This window comes from Bombus vosnesenskii, unplaced genomic scaffold (genome assembly GCF_011952255.1).
Source record: "Bombus vosnesenskii isolate JDL3184/JDL3185 unplaced genomic scaffold, Bvos_JDL3184-5_v1.1 scf7180000013444, whole genome shotgun sequence".
NCBI classification, from domain to species: Eukaryota; Metazoa; Arthropoda; class Insecta; order Hymenoptera; family Apidae; genus Bombus; species Bombus vosnesenskii.
In genome coordinates this window covers 621,459-639,642 of record NW_022883055.1, presented here as the reverse complement: position 1 = coordinate 639,642, position 18,184 = coordinate 621,459, and the positions used below count along the sequence as shown (strand labels likewise).

Below are 18,184 nucleotides of genomic sequence, written 5' to 3'. Positions count from 1 at the left end.
TTATTTAGGAAGTTATAACATTTTCTTAGGTATATACACGCGGTTTACATGTAACACGCATACATGACTGCATTAAATTTATTTCAAAATTAAATTGTTATTTTCAAAGCATGTAAAATAAAATTTTTAATTACAATTTTTTATTCAAAGAACCGACGCGTGAGGCCTTTTTGGATGCCGCGAAATTCCGTGCATGCGCAGACGTAAGTTCGTGTCTGGTTTGGACTACGCAGTGTCACGTGACCTCAGCGCGTATATACGTCCTGCTGCCGGCAAATTTCCTCATTCATTCTTTCGAACCTTTGCGACAAGGTTCTCTTTTCTAATTTATACCATAACTTTCTGATGGTCTGTCATCGTGACCAATGGGTAATTGCTTCCGGAGACAGCCAGCAAAGCGATCGACCACCCATTTTTGCTGCTGTGATTTTTGTAAACTATTTAATTACAATTTGAAACAAAACATGTACATAAAAAGCAATAATTAGAAATTTTCATGATTCGATGATTTCTTTTGTTACGTTTGCAAAGTAAAATAAGTGGAAAAAAAGACAAACGCGAACTTTTTCTGTATTCGAAGTACAAGTAATCATTGAATTTAGTTTGAAGTTGCAATTCGTCTGGAAGATCTTCCACGCAAAGTAAAAAAAAATATTTCGTGGACGGTTAGTGACGCGGTAATGGGTCTGACGGATACGAGTTTCGAGGTACTTTTGACCCTGTGGCGGGTTCTCGTCGTGGGAGTCGTGTGGACTGAAGAAGCTTGTGGTCACTGTAGCAGTGTCTTGTCGAGCCACAGCATCGTCGTTCTCGTTCGTTAATCATTTCGGAGAGGTTATTTGGTAAGTGAAAAGTACACGATCTCAAGTATTCAACGTCGATTATAATTTCTATTGGTATTCAAGAACTTGACTTATTTGTTAATTTCTTATGAATTAGGAGATATAAAAATCATGCATCTATCTTTTAAGATCCAGACATTTTGGGAAATAATTTGTACTCTCACAGAAACAAGGTCATAATTAATTAAGGAGCTAGTATCAAGAAATAGAAGAATATGAATAATAAGGAGGGAAAATTTGAATCAAAGTTACCAGATATAACTGTCTCTGATTATAGAAGATTTTATTAATAACAAAAAGAAACAAACGATAAATTTATATTGAAAGACGATTTGAACATTTGTATTAATTATTTATTTACTAAATGATATTTTTCATTTCTTTTCTATATTTCTCAGGATTTTAGATAACATTTTAACAATTGTAGAAAGGTCAGTATAGGTATCTTTTATTTTAAATATTGTATGTAACCTTTTTTTAAATATCTTCTGGACATAACTGCAAATTCCTTTCATTACTATCGTAGGAATATTACTATCTGTTATCTGTTGTTTGGGGAACAACGGGAACAAACAACAAGTTTGTTAAGGAAGAATATCGAAATACATTTTCTTTATGATTTATTATAGGTGCATACATATTAAAATTACCTATCACTAAGTTAAGTATTATTTACTATGGTATCTTAAGGTATAAAAAATGATTGAAAATAGATTTTTATTTATTTTATAAATGTTACGAAAATAATCTAGTAAAGATAAAGTTTATAAACAGAATAAGTTCGAACAATTATTTGAACGGGTTTGACGTTACAAGTGTACGTTCCATGTGTAAATACTTATATTTTTCATGGTCGTTTGTGGTTTCAACAATTATTTCTTATACTCTCATATTTCAACTCTAATTCGCTTTTAATAAATAGGTATGTTACGAAGAATTCTATACCAAAGGATATGTTTTCCTTGATATATTGACATAAAATCTTAGAAGTTGTAATAGAATGTAGAAGTAAAAATGGTTTAATATTTGAGATCTATTAAAATGTTATGTCAAAGATCAAAATGGTGGCGTTATACTATTAAGCGTATTTATATATACATACAACAAAATTTTAAGAATGAAATTCTATTTTCCTATTACCTACTGCATGAAAGTATTAAAATTGCTAATTTATAACAAAATTGCTAATTTAACTTAGCTATGACTATTATTCCTTTCAAAGAGTGATTGCAAGATGATTTCGCTATACTTGTATATAATAAAGAGAAAGGGAAATTTAAAAAAGGGAAGTCAACGAAATAAGTCCGCGCCGTGTGAAACTGAGAAAACTATAACGTGAAATGAATATGAAAAATAAAGAACGAAGGAAACTATGATCGATTAATTGCTGATATTCCTTTATATGAAACGCGAAAGTGTTTTCTTGAGTATTATTTGAGGAATGATATTAGCTTGATAGAAAAGTTCAGTCTCTAGATTTTTTCTATATGAAACATATATTTCAATCGTTAAAACGTAAACTGTAAATCAATGATATAATATTGCAGAATTGTTAAACAGATTATGTCGCTTCATAGCAAAGCGCTTCCTAAACGTTGCATCTTGTACGGGTATTAGAGAGAAAAATTTGTTACAGAGTCAGTTTTATAGGATTTTCCAGACAGATTGATAATTTATTCATATCTTTGTAAAACTTTTGACAGAAGAAAAATGTTTAATATCGAGTTATTGAAAGAATATGTTAGTAATAAAAATTAAAAATTCAACAACGATGGAATAAATGAACTGTTAGATAAGAGAAAGGAAACTATAAGTACCAATGAATGTTATATTGAAGATTAATTAGAAGAAATTTCAGTTAAAACAATTGATTATTTTTCATGAAAAAAAAAATGACGGAATTGTGCGATCAATCTAATGATATAATAAGAACAGGAAAAGAAAGACACAATCTTGCAACGTTACCTTGAATAGAAGATAAAAGCTCTAGCCCCACCGGAGTTAGCCATTCCGTTTCTTCGAATTTGCACACTTTCAACGTTCGATCTCCCTCTATTTCTTCAGTGCATTCGTGTGTCACCGTTTAAATCTTGAGGAACACGCGACGGTTATGTTTCGTTCGCTTTTTTCCGAACAAGGCTGTCTTTTCTAGATCTCGAAGCGGTGTACGTGCCTTAGATTTGTTTCTCGGTAAGATATTTGTTTCATAATGTTTGATTGCACGCGCCTGTGATTAAAACTAGTTTGACTTCAACGTCTTACTGTGTAATTCTATGCGTAACGTTAGACTCTGTGGGATGACCTGGTGCGGGAAACAATTGTTTTTATCGTCGCAATTACAATTATTATTCAGTGTTATGTGTTTGAAATAATTCTCTGTATATAAATCGTTTAATATTATAGTGAAAAATAACATTTATGATTCATAATCATTAAAACCATCGATTAGCGATAATGGTATGTGAGTTTTATTAAATTTTAAAAATGAATGGCGAATTAATGGCTGAAATTGATTCTTTCATTAAAATTTTAAGTACATCTTTTTTTATAGTTATCATGTCTTAATTTTAGTTTAGAACACATATTGCAGCTTTTTTATGTTCTAAAAGAGTTAAAGTTTTCTTTATTACTATGAGTTTTGTGTTTTAAACTAAATACTTCAGTAGTATTAAATAAAACTCTAATCATGGAATTTTCAATCAAATCGTAGTTATTTTACAGACTTTTCCTTGGGCTTGTTGTTTTCTAGTTTTCTTTTAACGTTGGAGCCTATTATGCTAATAATAATTTCATGAATACTATTCATTGAATGGTAATATTATAAATAGTAGTTTTAGCCTATAGAATATATTTCTCATAAATATTTCACAAATGTTATATTAATTTTATTCCCGTTACTTATTTCATTTTGTATTCATTACTCAGATCTCCAATAAATAGTTAGAACGTACAATATTGCAACTGGTTTTTGCATTTTGTTCATGAAACCATTTTGCGAATGTTGTGTCAGATCAGAGAAGCACAATGGGCTTTTTATCCAAATAAATTGAACAAGAATAAAATGTAACGTTTACAGGATTACAGCCTAAAATTAAAAAGCGAACGAATGTAATTGAAATTTAACGACTTTGGTATTTCACATTTTTCGTGAACTTAAGGATGAATTTAATATATTACTCGCGATCGGCCTACTTGATTTTAAACCACCTAAAGACTAATCTGAATGAAACTTTAGTAGTCGTAACAATTTAGATTAAAAATCAGTAGAAATAAAAGCATCATTTTTCGTCGCACCTGTTTACAGAGACACCAAATGGGAGATACTAACTGCGAGAAAGAGAGAAAGAGAGTTCTATCGTCGTTCGGCAATAACCGCCGAATATCAATTAATCGGGTCGATCTATAGACAAGCATGGATCAGTGCGTGTGACAGAAAACCCCTCGTCGAGAGTCCCCTCGAAGCCGGCACCGCGGTCGCCTTTGAAATATACGCTGTTTATCCGGAACCCGTCACCAGGGCACAATGAGCCTCGCTCGGGGGTTAAGCGTTGTCGCCTGAAGGGCTATCGATAACTTGTCGTCGCCAAATTACACGTGACCGCGCCCGCACGCGCCCGCACGCGTTTCCTCCATCCACCACCCTCTTTTCTTCTACCACATCCATTCTGTCACCTTCCCTCTCTCACCTTCTCATCGTATCTTTAATCTTTTACAAAACATAATATTAAACTGGTGTATACGAAATGTCCTTTTCTCCAAATAAAACTTTATACTTCTTTCGAAACATTATATCGTTTACTCAAAGAAATTTTCATGTAATTCAATGCATTTTCCTGACGATGAACTAGTTCCATTAGCCTATATTTATAAGAATTATCTTTTAAAAATCGAAAATTCTTATTTACGGCTTCCCTTTTTTTTCTTTTTTAATACGACCGATAGTCGGGGTAGAACAAAATGTAATGGATGATATTGGTTAAACTTCAGAGAAACGACAAATTAGATTTCGATCGACGGAGAATTAGCGAACTTTTAGATATGGACATTTTAGAAAAAATCGCCGCGGAACGAGGACCCATTGTGCTTGTCAACTCGGTCGAGATATCCCTGTCTATTCGATGGATTTCGATTTGTTGCTGTATTTCGTATCAGGATTTTCATGGAGTGCGTCTCTTTGTCTCACAATTTAAATCATCGACCACTGTATCGGGTTGTTCGGGAAATGTGTGACCAAGTTTGAGAAAATTTTAATTTTGTTGAGAATTTCAAAACTGTTTTTGAGTAAGTAACGTGATTTGAATGTTTAGAGACGTGCACATATCTTTTATTAACGTTTAATTTCACTCATAGTTTCATCAAATTACAGATTTTGTCACTTGTCAGATCATTTTTCATCTGATCCTCTCAAATAATTTTTCTTCCAATCTCATCGAATATGTACATAGCTTTCCAAATAATCCTATATTTCGATAATATTACATGTTGGCTGAAATTTTGTTGATTAACAAATTTATAAGTATGAAATAGTCAGTAGATAAGCCAGAAATCGTCAAATTTTGTTTGTTGTTTGCTTCGCTTCCTTAATTCTGCAGGAAAAATGATTTTTAACGAATCAATTTGTTTATTACAGAACGGTGAGACATGTCGTCAAGGGTGGTGAAAAATCATCCAAAGATGAATGGCGGCGTTGATGGCAGGGAGACTTGGTCCGGCAAAGTTGACTTCCTCTTGTCTGTTATTGGATTTGCTGTCGACCTTGCCAATGTTTGGAGATTTCCTTATCTATGTTACAAAAATGGCGGTGGTGAGTATCGCAACATTCTATCTTTTTCGAATTATGTAGCTACTATTCGTATATACAGGGTGGTTAGTAACTGGTGGTACAAGCGGAAAGGGGGTGATTCTACGCGAAAAAAGAAGTCGAAAATATAGAATAACAATTTTTCGTTTGAGGCTTTGTTTTCGAGAAAGTCGACTTTGAATTTTCGGTCGGTACGCGTGCACTTTATCGCGTCTCGTTATAACGGATCTCACTGTAGATCGTTGTCTCGATGGAAAAATTAAAAAAAAATTTTTATTCTATATTTTCGACTTTTTTTCGCGTAGAATCACCGCCTTTCCGCTTGTACCACCAGTTACCAACTACCCTGTATATAATCGCAAGAAGTACAAATGGACACAAAAAGCGTGTTTTTAACTGTGATGCTTTGTTTCCTTTATATCAGATAAACCAGATATTTTTAGATAATGATATGCGCAGGAATAGCAACAGAATAATGCTTAACAACGAATAGATCGTTTCTAATCGTCAATACTACACATCACGCTTGATCGACGATTATCAACGCGTTTTCAGCGATCAAAAACAAATTTTGCAATCTCGGTAATTCTCAAGACAACGTAGATTAAATTCAGTTAATAGGACATAGGTATATAGTATATAACATTTTTATATTTAAAATATATTAAAAGAAAAATCAAGATTTGATTTTTCCTCCACATTTATGTACTACTCGGGTTGTGAAATAACGATTACGAAATCCGTGAAACATTTAAGATATTGAAAAATATTTTCAAAGATATTAATCCTGTCAAACATCCTGTTATTTTATCTGATAGCGTTGCAAGGCGTTATTTCGTAGTTGCGCAATAGGGGATGCATCAAGTAATGCATTCCGGCAGTAAGGTAACATCGCGTTAACCGGTCGACTAATTGGCATTTACCTCGTGGAAAATGACCCTGAGATTTAGATTTCACTCTAGGCTTCTTATCCGTGAAAGCATCTGCTGCAGGACTCAAAATTGGCCTAAATTAAAGCGAAAGAGCAATTTAAGAGTCACGCACCGACTCGGAAGATTACAGCGTCCACGTAGATTTAATTCTTAGCCCTAGTTACATCATGTTTTCGATTTAGTTTCCATGTCAATCATCTCCTATATATTCTCTTCAAATAAAATTGTATGATCGATTTCATTTAAAGAAGCTTAAGCGATCGTGATATTTAGGAAAATATTTGAAGTGTCTTGATATGAGCGACTTTTTGTTCCAAGATTTTTTTTCAAACAACGTTCTCTTTTTTTAAAACGTGAGCGAGATTATTACGTAACAATTTAAATACCGTAACGAATTAAAACCGTATTTTAAACTTATCACTAGACTGTGGATGTCTATGCAAATCCATAGCTTTATAGAAAATTGTTAATAAAGCGGGGGATCTGGAAAATAAATTGTTTTACCTGTAGGAGATTTTTGTACTATTTATCTTGCATATTCCCTATGTTTCATATGTTTTGCGTATCTTTTTTTTAAATACAAATGTAAGAATACTTATTTTTATCATACTTTTGTTATTTACTAAGAGTAAGAAAGTTTGTAATCGCTATTCGCAATTTAATATATTCAGCACAATCTTTAAATATCATCGAAAAAGTCTGATGAATATAAATGGAAATGTTAGAAAAAAGACCGCGTTGAAATCTTAAGACGACAGTTTCACTTTCAAGGTTACATTATGAATCGTAATATAATGGTATTGTATTATATTCTACGAACCTGTTTTACTTTTATTTATCACATACAAAGTTCGAACCCTTTAGTTTTCTTTTACAAACCTTCTAACAACAATTTCCATAAGCAACTCTCAGCAACTTTGAAGACCGAGTTCAGCGATGACGATGATGACGACGACGGCGGGGTCGATGACGATGGCGGCGACGACGTTATTAGCTTTTGTTCTATAGAGTCTTTCGTAGGAATACGATTAGGACCAGCTATCAGCGATACGGGGCCTCCTCAAAAGCGGCTGCTAACTCAATTAAGAGGAGAGTAGGGCGCACCATTAGTACCGACAAGATCGGTCGCTAATTTCCAATTACCTTAATTAATTATAATTTCCCATTCGGGCCGGCCTTTGATCATGGACGTTCGCGACGCCTCTGTCTGCTGCATGACACCGTATACGATCCATTATGTCCCATGATTTTGCCCTGTGTTTCACGCTTCTTCTTTGCGAAAATTTACAAATTTTCCACATACGGTTTTGTTGTCATCATTTCCTCGTTGTAAACGAAACAGCTTTAAACAATATGATTCAAATAAAATAGGTCGTGGATTGAACTGAACATTGCGAATCGATTTTGTACGTTTATATCGCCGGATTGATTATTATAGATTTGAAAAAGTAATTATCCTTGCTTAGAACAGGATCTGGTTTTACATAATATGTTGTTAAACCTTCGACTCACTTTTAGATACACGTGTATGGTGAATAATGGCATGAACGTTCGACGATTAGCTTCATCATCTATGAGTCAATGGTCAAATTGTTTCATACATAGAAGCTGTAATTGGAACTTTGTATGTTTACGCAAAAGGTTAAAAATTGTTCGTGTTTATCGAATTTAGAAAATATGGAATTTTGAAAATTACAGCTTTTTCAACTTGAATTTTACTACGTGTAAAGTTGGTATCGTGATAGATTACGTATAACGAAATCACACACTCACACACACATAATTTACGAAATCGATTTTCTAGGAAGCTAAACCGGGTATAAGGAAACTTTATTTTTCATATTTCTGATTAATTCTTTTTATAAGGAATCACTTCCTCACGTAATAGATATATGGTTATATAAGACTTTATGTTTCATTAATGATTACTATGTTGTGTATACAATATATGATTAACATTAGAGATTGTGTAGGTTTCATATTTTTTAACGAAATACCGTGACTCATATGTATACTCCTGTCCTTAAATTGCAGAACTCTGATCATTTAGTAAATTTAGATTAAAGATAGATGAATGTTATACATAAAATGATAAGATGAAATTGAAGAAAGATCTTGTTATTATAATAAATGTTTTATGTATAATTTTCGAATGGTCAAGTACAAAATGGAAATGTACTTTATGTTCTAATTCACTTATTTATAGTCCCATGAATCCAACGTGACGGTTTAAATAATGCATTTTCTCGTTGGATACGCATTCATAATAAAGTTTTTATTCTCTGCGGTTACAGTGACTGCGTTTTAATCGAATTTCTACCTTTTGTATATTTTATCGATGAATATTCCTTATTTGCTAATGAAGCACAGAGATATCTCAAATCTATTTTACATCTAAATTAATTTCATTGAAAAGTAAAAATTTATTTTAAATTGGTGTATTTTTAGAAAACGGTAATGAAATATTTTCAATTAGACACGAATGAAGCGAATAGAAAAAAGGAAGAAGACTGGATACTGTGTAGGAATAAATTCATCGATATTTATAATTTTTTTCCTACTCGAAGTCAAATTTTTGATTTCAAAAAGCTTTGTTGCAAAATGTACCGATGTTGTTGATTGAACATTTCAGAAAATTTTTCGAATGCGAAAAGCCATTCATATAAACCGTTCAGAAGTCACTTTCATCAACTCTATAAATTGAAAAATACAAATATGTTACAAATACTATTTTTTAAGTTTACCTTAGAATTTATTAATATTTATATCATCTATGTGCGATGAATGAACTTATAGGAATAAAGCACTCGTTCTTTGAGAATTGCCTGTTGATCGTATGCTTACGTAATGAAATTAAGAAATTAATAAAAGATCGAGTTGGATCATTTTGGTTTCTGCGTGGTTTATATATTGTTAATGTACCATTAATACTTGATTAATGAATGTAATGTGCTTAAATCTTTAAATAAACTTAAAGCTTGAGAAAATATCTTATATACACTTAAATTTCTCAAGTCATTCGTATTACAAGCATTAATGAGTTACTAAAATCTAGTTGAACCCAAGTGCAAAGTGTCGGTCTTTGAAAATCGTTATATTTTCAAAGGACCAAAATTAAACGGAAATGTTATTCAAAGCCGGGCATTTGTTCATGACATACGGAAGAACTCTCTTTAGAGATGCTATATGAATATATATATTGCAAGGAAATTGAAATACAAACGTTTATTAATAAAAATAGTAAAGAAATATAAACATAAGATTATTAAATAGAAACAAATACAAAATTAAGACACAAAAATTCCTTAATAGATTATTAAAGAATTCTGTTGGAATTTTAATGAAAGACCGTTATCTTAACTTGTATGTAAATATGAATACAGCAAGTTTATTACGAACTTGTTATGAAGCTATTACGACATTAAAGCACATTGTAATTATTTAAACAAGTTTAGTCGCTTTTAATAGTTCTGAGATTTTACATTTAATGTTGCAATCGATTACTAAGAATTTTTCTACACATGCATATGTATATCTATGTGTACGTTGTTCATGTTTACATAGCGTGGTATATTAAATATAATGATGAGTCTCCTAACCATACCATTAGAAATATAATCGACGAATATCAACACATCATCGATCTTTAACAAGGATAAGGAGATTTGAATATGAAAAATGCTTCATCGTACGTTTTCATAAGGAAACTTACAATTAAAAACATTACAATTAAAATAAATTGTTCACAGATAATTAATCGAATTACATGGTTTCTTATATTTAATAATATACTTAATAAGTGATTTTCTAATTATGGATGAAACATCATGGTATTTAGCATTTAGAAGAAACACATATTTCTTAAAAATATTTTATTCTTATCGAAGCACTTTACTGAATTTTTGTCTAAATGATTTGTTAAAACATAATACTTTTTAAGTAGTTAATGTCTGCATTATGTGGTATTCAGTTTATCTTTGATAATCTACGAAAATAAGTTCTAATAGCTTTATATTATTTCCCTCAAAAACAGACAAGTCCATTTTTTACTAAATATTGAAGTTTCAATAAGTTTTAATTTTCGTTATACAAATGGACAAAGAACATTCAAAAGCACTTATGTCGAATTTATTCGTCAACGAGAAATGAGAAAAATTCATCACTGCAGGGCATAAGAAAAAGGGAATATCCTTATTTAATGCGATTACGTCTCCGTGGTTACTAAGAAGAATTTATTGGGAAAAAACGAAGACGGGCAACGAGTAAGAATGTTCAACATATCTGAGGAAATTTGTATCCAAAACATAGAAGATATTGTCCATGCATGTTCCTGACTTTTAGAATCTACAAAACATGTGCAAAAAAAAATATTATTTAAATACTTGTTACAGATATATTGTTTTACTTAAATAATGGTTAATTTAAATAATGAATACATACTAAATACATACTAAAATTTGTTGGAATATGCTATGCATTTACTATATATTGTTTACCCTATTTTTACTTTTTTTATATAATCTTGATTTCGTTCTAATACCGAGTGCTAATTAAGAATTCATGATACTTGTATTTGTTTAACCGTTTGATAAATCAGCTTTATCAGAATCACCATTTCAGCCATTGCCTTGCTACATTTTCAAAAGTTCGCTATCGAATTACGTACCTAAAAGCACCTTGCTGCCACTGGTGCTCTAAATATTCTGCAATTCAGTTATGCAGCTAACACGATGATGCGAGTGGCTCGCACATCACTTTTTTCCTCGCTCTTCATATCGGTCTCTTGTCACGCGGCAGATGTCATCAAAGATGATAAGAATCCGGACGTGTCCCACAGTGCCTGTAAATAAATTAAACGCGCTCAATTTGATCAAAGATATGAACATGATTTTCTCGTTTTCTAATGAAAAAACTCGCTGTTATTTTATTCATACCTAAATACCACCATACGTGAAAGTATTTAAAAGTTTTTAGCGTTCAGACATTTCTCCTCTCCATTAATTACAGTTTTAGAAATTTTTATTATATCTGATTATTATTGAGAGAGTTATTATTTTATTATTTATGTTATACTATATTTATGCTTACAGGGGCTTTTCTGGTTCCGTATTGTATAATGTTGGTGGTAGGAGGAATTCCGCTGTTTTACATGGAACTTGCTCTGGGTCAGTTCAATCGAAAAGGTGCGATCACTTGTTGGGGTCGCCTGGTGCCACTTTTAAAAGGTAAGATCCTTTTCTTAATTATCTTGGTGTTAATTACTAAACCGAGAATAATAGTAATAATGTGACGGTTCTTCGATGACTCACGTTTTTAACGCTTTAATTTTATAAATTTCCTAACAGAAATTTAAAGTATATATCAAAGCTCGCAGAAATGTTTGTTTCTTACCATTTACATTGTATAATATCGTATAATAAAACAACAATCAATTATACGAAATACGCATTCAAAACCTAAATAACTGAACACAGCATATTTCGAGAAACCCCGTCTAATATCATCGAGCTTAGAAATAATCGCGTTAAAATTCCTCTTCCACTTGATTCTCTGCACCGAAAAGATCAACAATGGAGGTAATAGCATCACTGTGTGGGATTACTTTTCTGATTGACTCTCAGAAGACAGTTCTGGAAACGTTTCAAAGCACTTTACCGTCATCTTCTACGACGAGGAACTATGCATTAGACACGGCCGGTATATTTTCTTTTCTTTTGCTCTACATCGCGCTATACGGTACATTATGTAACGCGTATAAATCCTGGAAAATCCGAGGATGGAAGACCACTTGAGAAGAGCTTCCATTTCCGTCGATTTCCTGGATCGTGACGATTTCACCTAGGATCGTCGTGATGATCGATGGGAATGCAGGATTCTTCTTGACTCTTGTCTTCTGCGCGCTTTTTCCTTCTGATCCGCATCGATGAACGACGTAATTGATTCGCCGCTCAAGACACATTTCCCACGGGATAATGGAATATTCTCCGGCTCAGGAATCAGAACATAGGACATGTCCTCCGAGATTTTTAATCCTTCTGAAACGCCAATTACCTTTTTACTGCTTAACTATATATGGAAAGAGACTTATCGTTCTGAAAATTAAATGAATCGCGTCCATTCTACCTTCGGTCATTGATATAGTTAAATATAGTTAAGTACTAGCGTAGTAAATTAATATAAATTATAAACCGTTGCATGAAGTTGATTTATCCAAACCTCCAAATCTAGTTTATTACTAGTTTATTAAAAGTTCGAAATATGTTCAAAAATTGAATATAACAATCGAATGTTTGCATAGGTATTGGGTATGCAGTGGTACTAATTGCATTCTACGTCGATTTTTATTACAATGTGATCATTGCTTGGGCATTGAGGTATTTCTTCGCCTCATTCTCCAGCCTTTTACCTTGGACCACTTGTGACAATCCATGGAATACGCCACATTGTCGAGCGTTTGACGCTAATATTTCTTATACATTCGACAATATGTTTGGTTCGCTCGATTCGATAGAATCTAGTAATTCCTCCCTAATAGCCGAACATTTGGGTAGAGATTCAAATCAAGGCTACAACAATACGTGGTACACGAGCGCTGCTCAAGAATATTTCAAGTAAGTTTTATTCTGGATATTTGTTTTGCGTTAAAAGCGTGGATTTTCTATATTGCTTGTGTTTTGTTGTACATATATCACTGATATTCGTTATTTATGAATAGACTGCGAATGTTTATACATACACATTTTTTTTATGGAAAATTGGTAACAAAACGGAGCCTGTATAGCAATTTGCTTTGTTTTCAGGCAATTTTTTAAGGCTATATCATATACTTACATATTTCATAATACGTTTATCATATTTAAAAATCGAAATAATCAAATATTACGAAATAAGGAAGAAGGCATGTTTTTGAGCAACTAATTCAGTAATTTTCTTGACAGTCGAGCTATTCTGGAGCTTCACGAAAGCGAAGGTTTACACGATCTTGGGACAATTAAATGGGATATTGCGTTATGTCTGCTGGTAGTCTATCTGATTTGTTACTTCTCTTTGTGGAAGGGCATTTCTACTTCTGGCAAGGTAAACTTTTTATAGTGTAAATTTAGATTTCACGTCACCAGTCGTCTAGAAATAAATTCTACAGTAGAAATAACTGTAAAAGCAGTATGAACAAAAATGTTACTTCATCTTTTTACTCTAATATTTTGTTCACGTTATAACTCTTTCTTATGACTACTGTTGGTTAACTATAACTTTTTTGTGTTAAAACGTTATGCTATTATCAACAATCTAAGATTATCGTTCCATCGAATAGAACGATCAAACAATTTTATTCTTTTGTTACAGGTGGTTTGGTTTACGGCTCTATTTCCTTATGCTGTTTTACTGATCCTACTTATACGAGGCGTCACGTTGCCAGGAAGTCTGGAAGGAATACGCTACTACCTTAATCCGAATTTTTCTGCTATAACAAAAGCTGAGGTAAATAAAATAACGTTATTTCACAATTATTCTATTACAGTAGCTTTTGAAAGTCATCTTATAGATATAAGTCAGAAATAATTTAGTTAAAACGAACGAAACGTACGTACAGATATTATCAAATTTATGTAATAATAAAAAATATATTGAAACCAATTTATACGATATACAAGCGATTGTACCTTGAAATTATTACGCAATATCGTAGTTTCACTTTTGTGGTTTATCGCGAGTTTGTCGGCTCCGCCTCTTGAATTTAGCGAATCGCCTTTTCAGGGGATGATCGCGGCGTTATGAAATATGTAGCTATTTACAGTGGTCATGGAAAAGAATAAGAATCCGAGGGTCAGCAAGCTAATGCACCGGCGTAAGAGGGTCGAAAAAATCGGATAGTGAGAAAAATGGGAAAGGGAGAAACGTGCCGAGTTTAACCGACGACGCTGAAAATGGAAACTCTGTGTACCTGTCATAATGACTATTAGAGTTCGGTCCAGTCACGGCCATGAAATCTCACGTTCTCACCCTCTTGACTCGCAAGTGAAATGCATTTTTCTCTGGCGACTTGAATACCGTTTCTAGATCGCTCGAGTAAATTTTGCACAACGACCGAGAAAAATTTGTTGACTTCTAAAATATCAGAATTTACGGCGAATCGTTGTCTCTGTATCTTCCTTTCTCTTTTTTACGGAGGAAGATGTTTAAAAGTTAATAAATTTGTCGATTACTTTTACGACGCAAACGTAATCTTCTGGAAAGAAAGGGACGGAAAAAATAAATCTTTCTTTATTAAAGAAGATAAACTGCCTTTTTTGAATTTTGGATAAAATTTCGATCTCAATCGTAAAATTGAGACTATCTGGCGATTTTTCCTGAATGCTTAATCTCTATTTAGGTGTGGGTGGATGCCGCAACGCAGGTGTTCTTCTCTCTCGGACCGGGTTTTGGGGTGCTTTTGGCTTATGCAAGTTATAATAAATATCACAACAACGTTTACAAGTAAGTAATATGTGTGTAATTAAGTATATTTCATTTTTAACTAGTTTTAGATAGTGAAGTTTTACAAGTAATGAGTATAATAAATTGTTTAAACGGTCTCGCTCCTTTATTTACTATAAGTATATTTCTCATTGAGAACGAATGGATAGAAAATTAGCCTAATATGGAAACATATTTTCCTCTTTTTTCTTAATCTTGACTTAATAAAATAAAGTCTTAACTTTTCATAAACTTTTCATTCGAACGCGCTATCATGAAATAAAACTGAATTAGAAAATAATGAAATTTCACTTTTCATTGAACAAATTTTTATTTTCATTCAATTACATAAAATATTCTCAATCTTATTATCCAATATTTATAAATAAAAATCGTACATTTGTATCTAAATATCTATAGATTTCGATTGAATACATAAAAAATAATAAATTTGTGTACTGATAAATGTAAAATTTATTTGTCGCTTACATGTTTTCCAGGGACGCTTTATTAACCAGTTTGATAAACAGCGCAACATCGTTCGTCGCTGGTTTTGTGATTTTTTCTGTACTAGGGTACATGGCTCGAGCAAGTGGAAAGTCCATTCAGGATGTAGCGACTGAAGGACCTGGTCTAGTGTTTATCGTTTATCCTGCTGCTATCGCTACTATGCCTGGATCGATGTTTTGGGCGCTTATCTTTTTTATGATGTTGCTTACGTTGGGGTTGGATAGCTCGGTATGTCGCTATTCATATAACTTCTATTTATTATTGTTAGAAAAAATATAGCAGATTTAATGAAATATTGTTCTGTGCAATTAAGACAACGAGAGAACAGTATGTAATTAACTTGAAAACTGTGACTACATAAATTATCATTCCTCGTGATAATGTTAGTATTCGATAATGTTAGTTGTGTTAATTTTAATTACTTAATTAATCTTAATACTCTATCGCGAACACCTTACAGTGCAATATAATAATTCAATTATATTATATGTATAATCAATTCTCTTTTTGAGAGCATAATCAAATCTTTTCTTGTAGTTCGGGGGCTCTGAAGCGATAATAACTGCTCTTAGCGATGAGTTTCTAATTATCGGGAATAATCGCGAAATTTTCGTCGCTTCGCTTTTCACGCTATACTTCCTCGTTGGTTTAGCCTCGTGTTCCCAGGTAAGATGATGACTATAACGCATTTCATGAAATAATTGTAATTGACTCTGCTACTTCATTTGGATCATTTTCGATCTAATCGTGTTTTTTTTTATCGTTAAAAAACTTCTTGGCATAATTGATCTTTACATAAAAAATGATATTTGTTATACACAGGGTGGCTTTTACTTTTTCCACTTATTGGACCGATACGCAGCTGGCTACTCGATGTTGTTTGCAGTTTTGGCGGAGGCGATCGCTGTTAGTTGGATCTACGGGGTAGATAGATTTTGCGCAGATATTAAAGATATGATTGGGTTTTCACCTGGAATCTACTGGAGAGTCTGCTGGAAATTCGTTGCTCCGATATTTCTCATGGTATATCTGCCACACACATAGCTCTATATCGTATACAACGTACATTGTAATTAGTATAATACTTTTCTTCTAACTTTCGCATAATTAGTAAAATAATGCACATGTACCTAATATTTTGTTAAGTACAGATTTTTTTCAATTTTTTCAAATTTGTACTACTCGTATTCCTTTCAGAAATGTAATCAATCAATAGTTAAATAGGTCACAATTCTCTATTCCTTTTCTACATGTTCTTTGCCAAAAAATTAATTTTTTTATATTGTTACAGTTTATCATCGTTTACGGTTTAATGGGTTATGAACCACTGACTTATGAGGATTACGTGTACCCTGTCTGGGCAAATGTATTAGGCTGGTTAATTGCGACTTCCTCAATTGCCATGATACCCGGCATCGCAATTTATAAGATCGTCGTCACGCCCGGCAGTTTCATTCAGGTAATATCATGATTTTAATACAATTGATTTTATTTCCTTTTGGCGTTTTCGTCGTAATGATATTGTTTAATACGGGATAACAGAAATAATTTGCATACGATTTCTATAATCGACATGTTGTAAATGACAATATAAGTTTTATCTGTGCAGCGTAGAAAGTTATAGACGCACGATAGATAGATGTACGTAATAAATTACAGAGATTGAAAATTCTGACCACTCCCTGGAGAGATACACAACAAAGAAACGCAGATCTATCCTCGGTGGTGAACGGTGCGGTTCGTCGTAGTTTTATCGCAGATCAGGATTTAAACGTAACAAAGGAACAACAAGATTTGACCAAAGAACAAACAGAAGTGATGATCCAATCCAGAGAAGGTGTTAACGGAGATCCACCTCCGGAGCCAGTCTAGGACAGTGCGGTTGTGATTTTGCACGGTGCCCGGTTCCAAGTATATCTTTGCTAATATTCTATCGTGGAAATATAGTTTTATTCAAAATTATTTCCACTCAATCACTAAGATTTCGAACGCACCCACTTAGATTTTACGATAAAAGTCCTTTCGTATTCATTCTTTACTCTCTGAATGACGAGGTTTCGAAATTTGGCGTACTTTTGTGGCGTTGAACTTTTGAAATTCCTTGGACAACAGAAAAGGAGCTTTCCTTAACGGGACGCGATTTATTTACGAGAAATTTCCGAAACAGACATTCCGATGTCTCCTGTGAATCGTGTTAAGCTCCGTCGTGTTTTCGATTGTTTCATACCCACACTAGTCTTTTAATGCACTTGACTCTTTTCTTACCAATAATAACGCTATAGAATATCTGTAGTAAATGTATTTTGGTATCCGAATACGTGTAGAGATTATCGTATTTTCGTATATATATTATTTGCAGCATACAAACTTCAAACGAAACACAATTTAAAGGTAGAAGGCAGGAAGAATTTAAATTTGATTATGAACATGAAGATGATAAAATTGAGTGCACAGAAGGAATAATTTTCTTCGACAACCTTTTTTTTGAAATATATCAATCTCACAATGTATTATTATACATATATGTTACGGACAAAAATCTGAAAAGACAAAACGCATTTTAATCGGTTAAAATGCCGAATCGTTAAATCTCTTAGACAATATTTGTTATACACAAATAATCGAGAAATCCTTCCTTAGGTTTG

General features: G+C 32.8%; 1 protein-coding gene across 3 annotated transcripts; it reads left to right on the top strand.

Annotated features, from left to right (window-relative positions):
- Nucleotides 1–283: 283 nt before the first annotated feature.
- Nucleotides 284–17,831, top strand: LOC117238188 (sodium-dependent dopamine transporter). Of its 3 annotated transcripts, none has more exons than XM_033502875.1 (13): nt 284–579; nt 671–842; nt 5,473–5,646; nt 11,666–11,800; nt 12,874–13,186; nt 13,514–13,652; nt 13,920–14,054; nt 14,947–15,050; nt 15,530–15,767; nt 16,077–16,205; nt 16,362–16,562; nt 16,831–16,998; nt 17,199–17,831. In XM_033502875.1, the coding sequence occupies exons 3-13, from the start codon at nt 5,484–5,486 to the stop codon at nt 17,409–17,411; spliced, it is 1,938 nt and encodes a 645-aa protein (XP_033358766.1). In that variant the 5' UTR covers nt 284–579; nt 671–842; nt 5,473–5,483; the 3' UTR covers nt 17,412–17,831. The 3 variants fall into 3 exon arrangements, with proteins under 3 accessions (XP_033358766.1, XP_033358767.1, XP_033358765.1); XM_033502876.1 differs by adding an exon at nt 2,995–3,032 and having other exon boundaries at nt 284–842; XM_033502874.1 differs by having other exon boundaries at nt 284–842.
- The last annotated feature ends 353 nt before the right edge of the window (nt 17,832–18,184 follow it).